The 12839-nt window shown below is 43.1% G+C and overlaps 1 protein-coding gene across 3 annotated transcripts in view; it reads left to right on the forward strand.

The window, feature by feature from the left end:
- LOC101746375 (cell adhesion molecule Dscam2) overlaps positions 1-12839 on the forward strand; it is a 188584-nt gene that overhangs the window by 37817 nt on the left and 137928 nt on the right. For all 3 annotated transcript variants that reach the window (XR_002430208.3, XM_012688428.4, XM_038011129.2), the window contains exon 3: positions 8290-8461. Coding sequence is in view for 2 of the 3 variants with exons in the window: in XM_012688428.4 (XP_012543882.3) it covers positions 8290-8461 (172 nt within the window). In the remaining variant the exon portion in view is untranslated. The remainder of the gene's footprint in view (positions 1-8289; positions 8462-12839) is intronic.

The following is a 12839-nucleotide window of genomic DNA, read 5'->3' on the forward strand; positions in this document are numbered from 1 at the left end:
ATCGTTTAAATTTTGGAAGAGCCTAAACAAGAAATAATTGAAGAATCCGCTGTTTTGCACATCAAATTTTATGAGTGCTTGATATCATTACCTCAACAACTGCCTGAAGATTTCACTAGAAAGAAAAATTGCTTGGAATACGTCTTTGATATTCAAAACAACGATTTACGTTTTTCTACAAAGAACATTTACTATTGTTTGAAGTGTTTGAATTTCGAGTACAATTTGGCTATGACATAAATTTTCATACTGAAATTTCAGTTTCCGCCTAAGAAAAGCTTTCCTTTGTTTTTAAAATAAATAAGGGTTTTATTTTACGTAAATAGGTTTTAATCTTATTTCAAGCTAGCGACCCATCCTCGCTTCGTTTCGAAAACTGTAATTTATTATTGATTTCTCCACTATTTAATGGATGTTATTATACATATAAACCTTCCTCTTCAATCACTCTATCTATTAAAAAAACTGCATCAAAATCCGTTGCGTAGTTTTAAAGATTTAAGCATACATAGGGATATAGGGACAGAGAAAGCGACTCTGTTTTATACTATGTAGTGATCAATCATCAGATAAATGCCGTCACCCAATCGAGGTGTGAGGTTAAAGCTTTAATTGTATTGCATATCAGATGTCGAACAGCATCCAACCGAAATCCATGACTTCTTCTCTGAAAAATAGCCAGGAATGCGTTACTTACCAATAGACTCACAATATGCCCTAACACTTATAATTCCTAGAAATACATATATTCTGTACGTATTTTCATAATAGGCTTAACCCTTGTTTACGGTACTCAGAAGTGCCACAATACTTGTTAAGAGCACACAGTACGAATATCATCTCATACCTTGAGATATAAATTTGGAGTCAATTGACGTCTATTTCTTTAGAATCGAGACGACCATTCCGATAGAGGCACCCGTCACGTGCGGACGTGCTCATCGTCCACTCGATCGCCCGGTCTTTGTTCGCCCGGCTTTTGTTAGCCCGGCCATTGTTCGCGCGGCCTGTGTTTGTGGTACATCTGCCGACTAAGTGCTCTTTCTGGAAGTTTTTATTTGTTTTGTTTCCTTTTGTTGTTTCTGTGTTCGTGGTACATCTGCCGACAAAGTGGTTTCCTGCAAGTATTTATTTGTTTTGTTCTTTTCGTAATTTCTGTTTTGTTGTGCTTTTTCTTTGTCCTGTAGTAATCGCGCCGCATTGCCACCTGTGTTCAATAGAACCGCTCAGGTCCGAGAAGTTGGGGCCTCGCCGCAAGGCGAGTGTTTTCAAGACCCGGGGCCGCCCCACCTGGGTACTCAGCGATCATGGACGCTGTATTCGCGGAATTCCTCCGACTTCGCCACCCACAGCTCGCCTCGGAGTTTTTGGCCTTCAAGGCCAATCACACTGCGAGCCCTCTCGAGGACTCCGCCGCGCTCGCTGCTCCTGCGTCGCCTGTACCTGCGTGCAGAGCTTCTGCATTGAGCACCGCAGCCTCTGTCGTGCCTGCCGCTCCCGTGTCGCCTATACTGGCGAGAAAAGCTGCTGCGTCGTCCGCCGTGACCATCGTTTCAGCTGAGCGATCATCCGCGGCCTCCGTCGCGCCCTCTAAAACACCTACACTTGCTCGTAGGTCGCCTGCACCCGCCTCCTCGTGCTCCGACTCTGACTCGGACATGGAGGTCGACCTCGCCCCCGCCTCATCGACGGATGGATTCACCCTGGTACAGAAGGGTAAGAAGCGTGCCGCGGAGTCTCGAGCTCCCGCGGCCGCTAAAATTAGCAAAGCCGTGAACGCGTCGCGCCCCCGCCCTCAGACTCCCGTTGCGCCCCCAGCCCGTGCCACTCCGTCGCCGCGTCCGGTGGCACAAAATAAAACCCAGACCCCTCCCCCGGTTATCCTTCAGGAGAAGGCAGCTTGGGATCGAGTTTGCCTGGCCCTTAAGGCCAAAAATATAAATTTCACGAATGCCCGTAACCTCGCGAACGGCATTCAAATTAAGGTTCAAACACCCGACGACCATAGGGCCCTCTCTTCTTACCTCCGTAAGGAGCGTATAAGTTTCCATACGTATACGCTCCAGGAGGAGCGCGAACTCCGCGTTGTAATACGCGGAATCCCTAAAGAGTTAGATGTAGAGCTCGTAAAAGCCGACCTGTTAGAACAAGGCCTACCAGTGAATTCTGTGCACCGTATGCACACCGGTCGCGGTAGGGAGCCATATAATATGGTTCTAGTCGCTCTCCAGCCTACCCCCGAGGGTAAGAAAATCTTTAACACACAGACCGTCTGTAGGCTCTCTGGTATCGCTGTCGAAGCCCCCCATAAAAAAGGCACTCCTAGCCAGTGCCATAACTGTCAATTGTACGGGCACTCTTCCCGTAACTGTCACGCGCGCCCCCGATGTGTTAAGTGTTTGGGCGATCACGCCACGGCCCTCTGCGCTCGCGACCAAAAAACCGCGACGGAACCGCCTAGCTGCGTCCTGTGTCGAACACAGGGTCACCCCGCGAATTACCGTGGTTGCCCCCGAGCCCCTAAAATAAATCGCCGCGTCGCCCGCCAAAACCGCCTCCGAGCTTCCGGCCCAGACATCAAAGCCTCGGCACCCTCTGCGTCGCAGGCTAAGCCAGCGTTCGTTCCGGCGGCGGTGCCCAGTGTCTCGGCCTGGGCAAAACCGCTGCCGTACACGAACACGGCTACAACTCCCTCCTCCGCGATTCGTCCCGCCCCCGCGACTCGTCCCTCTCCCGCGACTTGCCCTCCGACCGCGTCCGACAATCTCGCTTTAGCGATCGACTTCTTTCAGTCGATCAACTTTGAGCGCGTTAACGCTTTGGGCGACGCCATTCGCGCTGCCTCCACTGCACAACACTTTATCGCCGTTGTGCAGGAATACGCCGACGTATACGCGTCATTAAATACGTACGTCCTCCCCTCACTCCGCCGGTAATCAATGGCGTATATAAGTAGAATAAAGCCCCTATCCGTAACGATAGGATTTTTTAACGCTTACGGTCTCGCAAATCAACGTGATCAGGTTTCTGACTTTTTGCGTGACCACCAAATTGATATCTTTTTAGTGCAGGAGACCCTACTTAAGCCCGCGCGCCGTGACCCTAAAATCGCGAACTATAACATGGTCAGGAACGACAGGCTCTCTGCCCGTGGTGGTGGTACCGTCATTTACTATAGAAGAGCCCTGCATTGCGTCCCGCTCGATCCTCCCGCGCTCGCTAATATCGAAGCATCAGTGTGCCGAATCTCACTGACGGGACACGCGCCGATCGTTATCGCGTCCGTTTATCTTCCACCGGATAAGATCGTTCTAAGCAGTGATATCGAGGCGCTGCTCGGTATGGGGAGCTCTGTCATTCTGGCGGGCGACCTAAATTGTAAACACATCAGGTGGAACTCACACACCACAACCCCGAATGGCAGGCGGCTTGACGCGTTAGTCGATGATCTCGCCTTCGATATCGTCGCTCCGCTAACCCCGACTCACTACCCGCTAAATATCGCGCATCGCCCGGATATACTCGACATAGCGTTATTAAAAAACGTAACTCTGCGCTTACACTCGATCGAAGTAGTTTCAGAGTTAGATTCAGACCACCGTCCCGTCGTTATGAAGCTCGGTCGCGCTCCCGATTCCGTTCCCGTCACGAGGACTGTGGTGGATTGGCACACGCTGGGCATCAGCCTGGCTGAATCTGATCCACCATCGCTCCCGTTTAACCCGGACTCTATCCCGTCTCCTCAGGATACCGCTGAAGCCATAGACATCTTAACGTCACACATCACCTCGACATTAGATAGGTCATCGAAACAAGTTGTAGCGGAGGACTTCCTTCACCGCTTCAAATTGTCCGACGATATTAGGGAACTTCTTAGAGCTAAGAACGCCTCGATACGCGCCTACGACAGGTATCCTACCGCGGAAAATCGTATTCGAATGCGTGCCCTACAACGCGACGTAAAGTCTCGCATCGCCGAAGTCCGAGATGCCAGATGGTCTGATTTCTTAGAAGGACTCGCGCCCTCCCAAAGGTCTTACTACCGCTTAGCTCGTACTCTCAAATCGGATACGGTAGTAACTATGCCCCCCTCGTAGGCCCCTCAGGCCGACTCGCGGCGTTCGATGATGACGAAAAAGCAGAGCTGCTGGCCGATACATTGCAAACCCAGTGCACGCCCAGCACTCAATCCGTGGACCCTGTTCATGTAGAATTAGTAGACAGTGAGGTAGAACGCAGAGCCTCCTTGCCACCCTCTGATGCGTTACCACCCGTCACCCCGATGGAAGTTAAAGACTTGATCAAAGACCTACGTCCTCGCAAGGCTCCCGGTTCCGACGGTATATCCAACCGCGTTATTAAACTTCTACCCGTCCAACTCATCGTGATGTTGGCATCTATTTTCAATGCCGCTATGGCGAACTGTATCTTTCCCGCGGTGTGGAAAGAAGCGGACGTTATCGGCATACATAAACCCGGTAAACCAAAAAATGATCCGACGAGCTACCGCCCGATTAGCCTCCTCATGTCTCTAGGCAAACTGTATGAGCGTCTGCTCTACAAACGCCTCAGAGACTTCGTCTCATCCAAGGGCATTCTTATCGATGAACAATTCGGATTCCGTACACGTCACTCATGCGTTCAACAGGTGCACCGCCTCACGGAGCACATTCTTGTGGGGCTTAATCGACCAAAACCGTTATACACGGGAGCTCTCTTCTTCGACGTCGCAAAAGCGTTCGACAAAGTCTGGCACAATGGTTTGATTTTCAAACTATTCAACATGGGCGTGCCGGATAGTCTCGTGCTCATCATACGGGACTTCTTGTCGAACCGCTCTTTTCGATATCGAGTCGAGGGAACCCGCTCCTCCCCACGACCTCTCACAGCTGGAGTCCCGCAAGGCTCTGTCCTCTCACCCCTCCTATTTAGCTTATTCGTCAACGATATTCCCCGGTCGCCGCCGACCCATTTAGCTTTATTCGCCGACGACACGACTGTTTACTATTCTAGTAGAAATAAGTCCCTAATCGCGAAGAAGCTTCAGAGCGCAGCCCTAGCCCTAGGACAGTGGTTCCGAAAATGGCGCATAGACATCAACCCAGCGAAAAGTACTGCGGTGCTATTTCAGAGGGGAAGCTCCACACGGATTTCCTCCCGGATTAGGAGGAGGAATCTCACACCCCCGATTACTCTCTTTAGACAACCCATACCCTGGGCCAGGAAGGTCAAGTACCTGGGCGTTACCCTGGATGCATCGATGACATTCCGCCCGCATATAAAATCAGTCCGTGACCGTGCCGCGTTTATTCTCGGTAGACTCTACCCCATGATCTGTAAGCGGAGTAAAATGTCCCTTCGGAACAAGGTGACACTTTACAAAACTTGCATAAGGCCCGTCATGACTTACGCGAGTGTGGTGTTCGCTCACGCGGCCCGCACACACATAGACACCCTCCAATCCCTACAATCCCGCTTTTGCAGGTTAGCTGTCGGGGCTCCGTGGTTCGTGAGGAACGTTGACCTACACGACGACCTGGGCCTCGAATCAATTCGGAAATACATGAAGTCAGCGTCGGAACGATACTTCGATAAGGCTATGCGTCATGATAATCGCCTTATCGTTGCCGCCGCTGACTACTCCCCGAATCCTGATCATGCAGGAGCCAGTCACCGTCGACGCCCTAGACACGTCCTTACGGATCCATCAGATCCAATAACCTTTGCATTAGATGCCTTCAGCTCTAATACTAGGGGCAGGCTTAGGGACCCCGGTAACCGTACTCGTCGAACTCGACAAAGAGGTCGACGTGCAACCTAACCCATGCATCAGCCCGCTGAGTTTCTCGCCGGATCTTCTCAGCGGGTCGCGATTCCGATCCGGTAGTAGATTCATTCGCGAAACAATTGCTCTTGAGTTGTTAGGTCTCCTTCGGAGGCGCTCGGGCAGTTGTTAGCAAATCCCACCCCTCTTGGCTGAGCCTTTGCTCGCCCACCTGTCCTGGTGAAACTTATCTATGTAGACAGACTTCAACCACTATACTAAGTCGAAAAAGAAAAGGAGTAATGACAGATGACATTGCCAAAAAAAAGGATGAAGAAAATGGATATGTAAAAGACTTTCATATAAACTGATTGATATTTAAAATAAAAGACAATATGTAGATGAGTATGTTTCATTAATGAGACCTTACATGAAAAGTCTTTATTGGTCACCCCAACGTGATCTGAGCACGCAACATTTTAATGTTGTTTAATTAAACTTAGAGTGTGTTTCTATTGTCAGTGCCAATAGAAACGGGGTACTTTACACACGTGAACATTTATACCACAAACCACGAACCACGACTATGACAACTCTGCTCCTCCAGATCCAGCTGATAAAAGGTCAAGTGTGAACTTTGCAACACTCCAAAAGCTCTTTAAAAGTTTTAGAACATTTGCCTTCATTACAATTAAAATTTCAATCGTCCCAAGCTAAGATATTCTTGCATATTTTGGATACCACTGGTATGGGTACCACTAGTATCCAAAATACCTAATAAATGTATCTGGTATCATATCAGAACCACCTATGAGTCGAAATTAAGTCTACGCAAACAAAATAGAACAGATTTGTTACTTTGACCATATACCTGAAGATAGCTGGCCGTTGTAATGACCACGGTAACCCTTTGACATCCGGTGTATAGTGAAATAAAACATCTAACAGACAAACAGGATCATCTCTTCAGTTTTCGGTTAATCATTAAACCTCCTTCAAAAGGGCCTTGAGATTTTAAAAGCCACAATGATTTATATTTTTTATTGTGCAATATTCTACTCTAAACTGAAACTTGGAACTCATGTCTTAAGGTGGATGACAGCATTTACGTTTTTGTTGTCTATGGACTCTGGTGGCTAAACACCAAATAAGATGTAAGCTCGTCCTATTATTTAAGGAATTAAAAAAGCCCGAAAGCAACTTTCATACGAGACTTGAAAAGATTTTGATTTTTTAGTGCCGCATCTCTATAGCATGACCTCAAAATCAATACCTTCCACTCCTTTGATGAGCGTTGGCTATTTAAATCACCTTTCTGATCAACAATGAAGGTAATTGCGCTTTCAAGTGTGTCGGGTCTTTGTACTTTAAAGCTTCTTAAATTAGAGTTTGGCGAGAATGGCAAAACTCAACATAGCGTAAATAATACCTATAGTTTAGAACAAGTAACACTCACAACAAGTATGTGTGTAGTTGTATTTACTTCGTATGTGTGTTCGTTGTATGAATCACGGAACAATGACCAATGGAGCAGTCCTCAAACATTTATATTTTATAGGTTTTTCTTTGCTCTATAAAATAAAATAAAAAAAAACAGAATTAAATACGTTGTGGCTATCTGTAGATGAAGCCAACATAGATCGGTCCATTATGACATTTGAATAACCCCAAATTCAAATTTGGTTCCCGATCATTTTCAATGTATTTGGCAAATTTAATGTAATTTCAAGCTTAGTTTTGGTCGGTCTATACCTAGATTCTACGGTACTAACATAGGGCCTTTAACTGTGGAACTTTTCGCCGGAATTTGAGAAAAGCAACGAAAATTTAAATCAAAAGCTAGTTGGAGATTTAGCTGACTGAACTTAAAGTCGATAGTGTGGGATTGCATAATATCATCATAATACGGGATGACGTTAATCACAAATCACGCTTAACCGGAAAGCTGCAACGTATTCCGGTTTAAACCAGTTTAACTCCGGTTTGAAATTCAAATCGCGTGCCGTACGCCCAAAACCGCTTGTCTGCCTGTCATTTTAACAATGTTATCAACGCTCAACTCTATCTGTATAATTAGCTGTATACATGGAACTGTTTGAATTTGGAACGAAATCTTGGAGACATAAGGTCCGGTTTCCACAATATCGACTATTTTAAATGTAATTGCCCTTTAGTTTCCAGATTTGCTCATGAAAGACACTGGACAAATATCACCGATATCCAATACAAGTATTTCGCGTTGTTTTTTTTTTATTGCTTAGATGGGTGGACGAGCTCACAGTCCACCTGGTGTTAAGTGGTCACTGGAGCCCATAGACATCTACAACATAAATGCGCTACCCACCTTAAGATATAAGTTCTAAGGTAGTATAGTTACAACGGCTGCCCCGCCCTTCAAGCCGAAACGCATTACTGCTTCACGGCAGAAATCGGCAGGGTATTGGTACCTACCCGTGCGGACTCACAAGAGGTCCTACCACCAGTAATAAATTTCCTCATAAATTCGATATATATTTTGCATCTAGGTGGTGAAGGCCAGGAGCACGGGCCAGTGTTCCTGATGGAGCCTCCATCGAAGCTGCTGTTCTCGAACACTACCGGAGCAAGGGTCTCGTGCGCTGCCCACGGCTTTCCATCACCGCAGATAGCTTGGCAGCTGCCTGATGGTACTCAGATGGACGACGTGCCAGGTTTAAGGTCAGTCGTGATATTTAAATCTATACTATCTATACTAATATATAAATCTACAGTGGTTTTTACGGATGTTCCCTTATAATTACTGAACCATGCATCCGATTGACTTGAAACTTGATATACATGTAGAAAATATATGTACTTAATGGATAGGCTAATATTTATATGGGTGTTGGACTCCCCACACCAGTTGCGGGGGCGTTAATGTTGAGTATCTTTGTGGGGGTGAGAAATAATAATGTTAGTTTTAAATCCCCAGCGAAGCGGACGGATACAGCTAGTAATTTGATAAGAATTTCAAAATGGAAGTTAATAGACTATTAATCATCACCTGGATATTGAAATTTAATTTTCTTTGCGACAGCTGTCTCGATTTTATGTTTCTATGTTTTCGGCTATTGCTAGTATCAGCGTTCATTAAAATGAAGAACATACAACTTGCTCTTTATAAGGCCTGTTTCAAATCTAACAACAGTACAGCTGAAGTAAATGTAATTTGATTTCTAGTTTTTTTTTTGTCAACATTCTTACAAACTTTGCGGATCTAAGATTCGATGAATAAATAATTTTAGTTATTTATATAAATATTTTTGCAACTATAATAATAGAGTTAACTTTTTTGCGCAAGTACGAAGTTGGGCACCTTTATAAGATTTAAATTGCTTATTAAGTCAATATTCACAAATTTATTTATTTATGGTTTTATTTTATTACTAAATAATATTTACAGAAATTTTCCATTAAATCTTATACACATATCAGTAAACTAAAGTAAATTAAGAGTTAAACTTAAAAATAAAATCAATTTGTTTTCTCAAACGTGTCAAAAGAAATGCAACTACAAAAATCAATTAAACAAACAAATTAATTAAAAATAGTTTTTGAAGTCGTCGTGGCGTAACGGATAAGACGTCCGGTGCATTCATGTGTAGCGATGCACCGGTGTTCGAATCCCGCAGGCGGGTACCAATTTTTGTAATGAAATACGTACTCAACAAATGTTCACGATTGATTTCCATGGTGAAGGAATAACATCGTGTAATAAAAATGAAACCCGCAAAATTATAATTTGCGTAATTACTGGTGGTAGGACCTCTTGTGAGTCCGCACGGGTATGTAACACCACCCTGCCTATTTCTGCCGTGAAGCAGTAATTAATGCGTTTCGGTTTAAAGGGTGGGGCAGCCGTTGTAAATATAATTGAGATCTTAGAACTTATATCTCAAGGTGGGTGGCACATTTACGTTGTAGATGTCTATGGGCTCCAGTAACCACTTAACACTAGGTGGGCTGTGAGCTCGTCCACTCACATAATAAATAAATAAATAATTTTTTTGTCATAAGCTTCACTTTGAATTATCACTATACGTAATTCAAAATAAATAATCTTTCTGAATTTTGTAATTCTATATGATAAATAAGTCATTACATTATTATGAATTATAAAATAATATTATGTATAATAAATGATTTAAATTCTGAGGGTGGATGGCTCTTTGAATACCAATGCCTTTAATTTAAATATGGCGCTAACGCATATACAAACACACTATCGTATTTGATAAAAAATATATATTGCTTAGGTGGGTGGATGAGCTCACGGCTTACTTGGTTTTAAGTTGTTATCGGAGCCCATAGACATCAAATCAAACCCACAAAATCGTAATTTGCGAAAATACTGGTGGTAGGACATCTTGTGAGTCCGCACAGGTACCACCGCCCTGCCTATTTTTGCCGTGAAGCAGTAATGGTTTGAAGGGTGGGGCTGCTAAAATCTGAGACCTTACAACTCATGTCTCGAGGTGGGTGGCGGCATTTATATTGTTTAAATAGTTACAGAGGCCCGTTTGTGTTTTAACACCATACCTAGTCAGGTCATAAATTCTGTCACATGTTTAATGTAAAATAATTGAAACAAGTTTATTCATTATGTAACCATTCATATACCAAAATGAACTTAACAAAACATAGATTCTTATGACACTAAAGCTTATTCAAAATGACCTCCGTGATTTTGAATACAGGCCTACAATCTGCGCGGCCAGTCGTCTATCGCAGCACGAACGAGGTCCATGTCAATATCGGCGGCTGCCTTAATCAAGGATGTCTTGAGCGACTCCAAATTGGGATGAGGCTTTGAGCACGTCTTTTCCTCCAAGTGTTGCCATATCTTGTAATCTAACGGGTTCAAATCTGGACTGGAGGTCCAGATAGGTATATATCGTGAGATAGTATGTCCAATTATAGCATTTTATTATTAATTTGCGTGTGAGCACCAAAATTGTTCACAGGAAAAGCTTACATAATAATTTTATTTCTGCAGACCGTACTAAACAAAGAAATATTTTCTGCTGTCATCTTTATTATACGTACGTACGAGTAAATGTATTCCCAAACACGTATCACACATGTCACAGTTTTATTATGTAAAGGATGGATCAACACCTGATACCGTAAATTCAGAATATTCCAGAGAATTTTGTTTGTTCCATTACGAAGAATCGTCAAAGGCGTGAATTTCTCAACACGAATTGTTTTCTGCGAATCTGTTTGCGTGTTCTATATCTATAATTGTTTATAAGCGCGCAAACTAGATGTATTTTTTTCTTACTATATAATATACTGGTGAACGAGTTCGCGATCCATCTCATGTCAAGTGGACATGCAGAGCCTATGGACATGCAGAGCCTATGGACAATTCGACTTGCCTGATTTTTACTACAGGACCTAGTAAAATCCGTAGTCCTAGTAAGTTCCGGTAACCACTTAACACCAGGTGGGCCCTGAGCTCATCCACGTCTCGTCCCGCCTAAGAAATACACAAAAAATATATATTTACTGCGTATTACCTTAGAGCATTGGATATTGGATACCTCAGAAATGTTTGTACCTATCCTCTGTATTTGAATACAGATATTGCGTCGAGTAACCCAGGCGTGTCAGGTTTTAAGACTATGAAGACATCCATATTTCATGAAACTATATGTAAAATAATACCAAGAATCATCGAGTAATTCTGATAAGATGATTTTAAAAATAAGAAGAGTAGTAAGAAGATAGTAAATTTCTTGCGCTCGAGCTAGTAATGTGCAGTGACTATCCATAAGTGGTCCAGATAACCATGGGTTCGGTTGTCCGTATATATTAGTACTTTTGGGTAAGATATTTGATATTAGGCTTCTAAGCGACGATTGTTTTAAGGATTTTTTTTATTGCCCTTGTATGCAGACGAGAACACGGCCCACCTGATGGTCAGTGGTTACTGTCAGTGGTTACTGTCGCCCGTGGACTTCAGCAATGCCAGGGGCAAAGCCAAGTCGCTGCCTACCGCAATTCCAGGTCATAGTTTATGTAATATCGTAAAAAACGAATTAAATTTCATCGTACCTTAGTTCTCACTGACTTGGTAGTGAAGTAGTTAGCGATCGTGTCTGTTGCGCTAAGGGCCGTGGTTTCAATTCAATCGGACAAACATTCGTATTATTATGAACAGGTTTGTTTGCTCTTTGTCTGGGTTTTAATTATCTATAAATGTATATGTATATTTAAATGTATATAACGTATATGTCAGTGTGTGGTACCTTATAACATAGAAAATCCTAATTTGGGACCGGATGACCGTGCGTGATTTGTTCCGGGTTATTTTGTTAATTAGGCTTGACGAACTGATCGAAATACTCTTTAATATTTTATATGTCGTTAATCCTGGCGAGTCTTCGGCCCGGCTCGGCTTTGTCAATTAAAATAATGCCCTTCGCAATCCACAAAAGAATTTTAAAGTGTAATAACGTCTTTAAATGAATTTATTTAATTTGAATAAATTAGTTTTTTTTCTGTAACGCGAAGCGGAGTTTTTCGTTTTTACAAAAGTTAATTAGACCTTCGGCCGTTTCTTGTTATTTTTTGAGTGAAATTATCAAGAGTATGGTTATTATAACGGTTTGTTCTCTTCTCTTCGAACCAGCAGGTCATTACAAAGTCATTATAAAGCCAAGAGACTGGTCGATAGATTTATGGCCATTAGAAAAGGTGGGAGAATATATTGCTATCTTTTTCATTTCTCTACCGCTATAACTCTATGGCTCTCCTAGAGCCGTAAGTTAAACCGTCTAGATTTAAAAAATACTGCTTCTCATGAATTTGGAAGTCAAAATTTTAAAATATAAATCACATACATTCATAGATATGCATCTACATATATTTATTTAACTATTATGATATATGATTGTCCAAGGATAATCATGTAATGCTTTATCATAAATTTCATCACAAATAGGAAGTACTCTAAAAACCTATAAAATGGTTTTATTTTTATTGAGACAGGAAAATTTAAGAGCATTTTATTTTTAGAACCGTCTGGAAGTTTTCAATTGAAATATAA

This window comes from Bombyx mori, chromosome 5, assembly GCF_030269925.1.
Source record: "Bombyx mori chromosome 5, ASM3026992v2".
Classification (NCBI taxonomy): domain Eukaryota; kingdom Metazoa; phylum Arthropoda; class Insecta; order Lepidoptera; family Bombycidae; genus Bombyx; species Bombyx mori.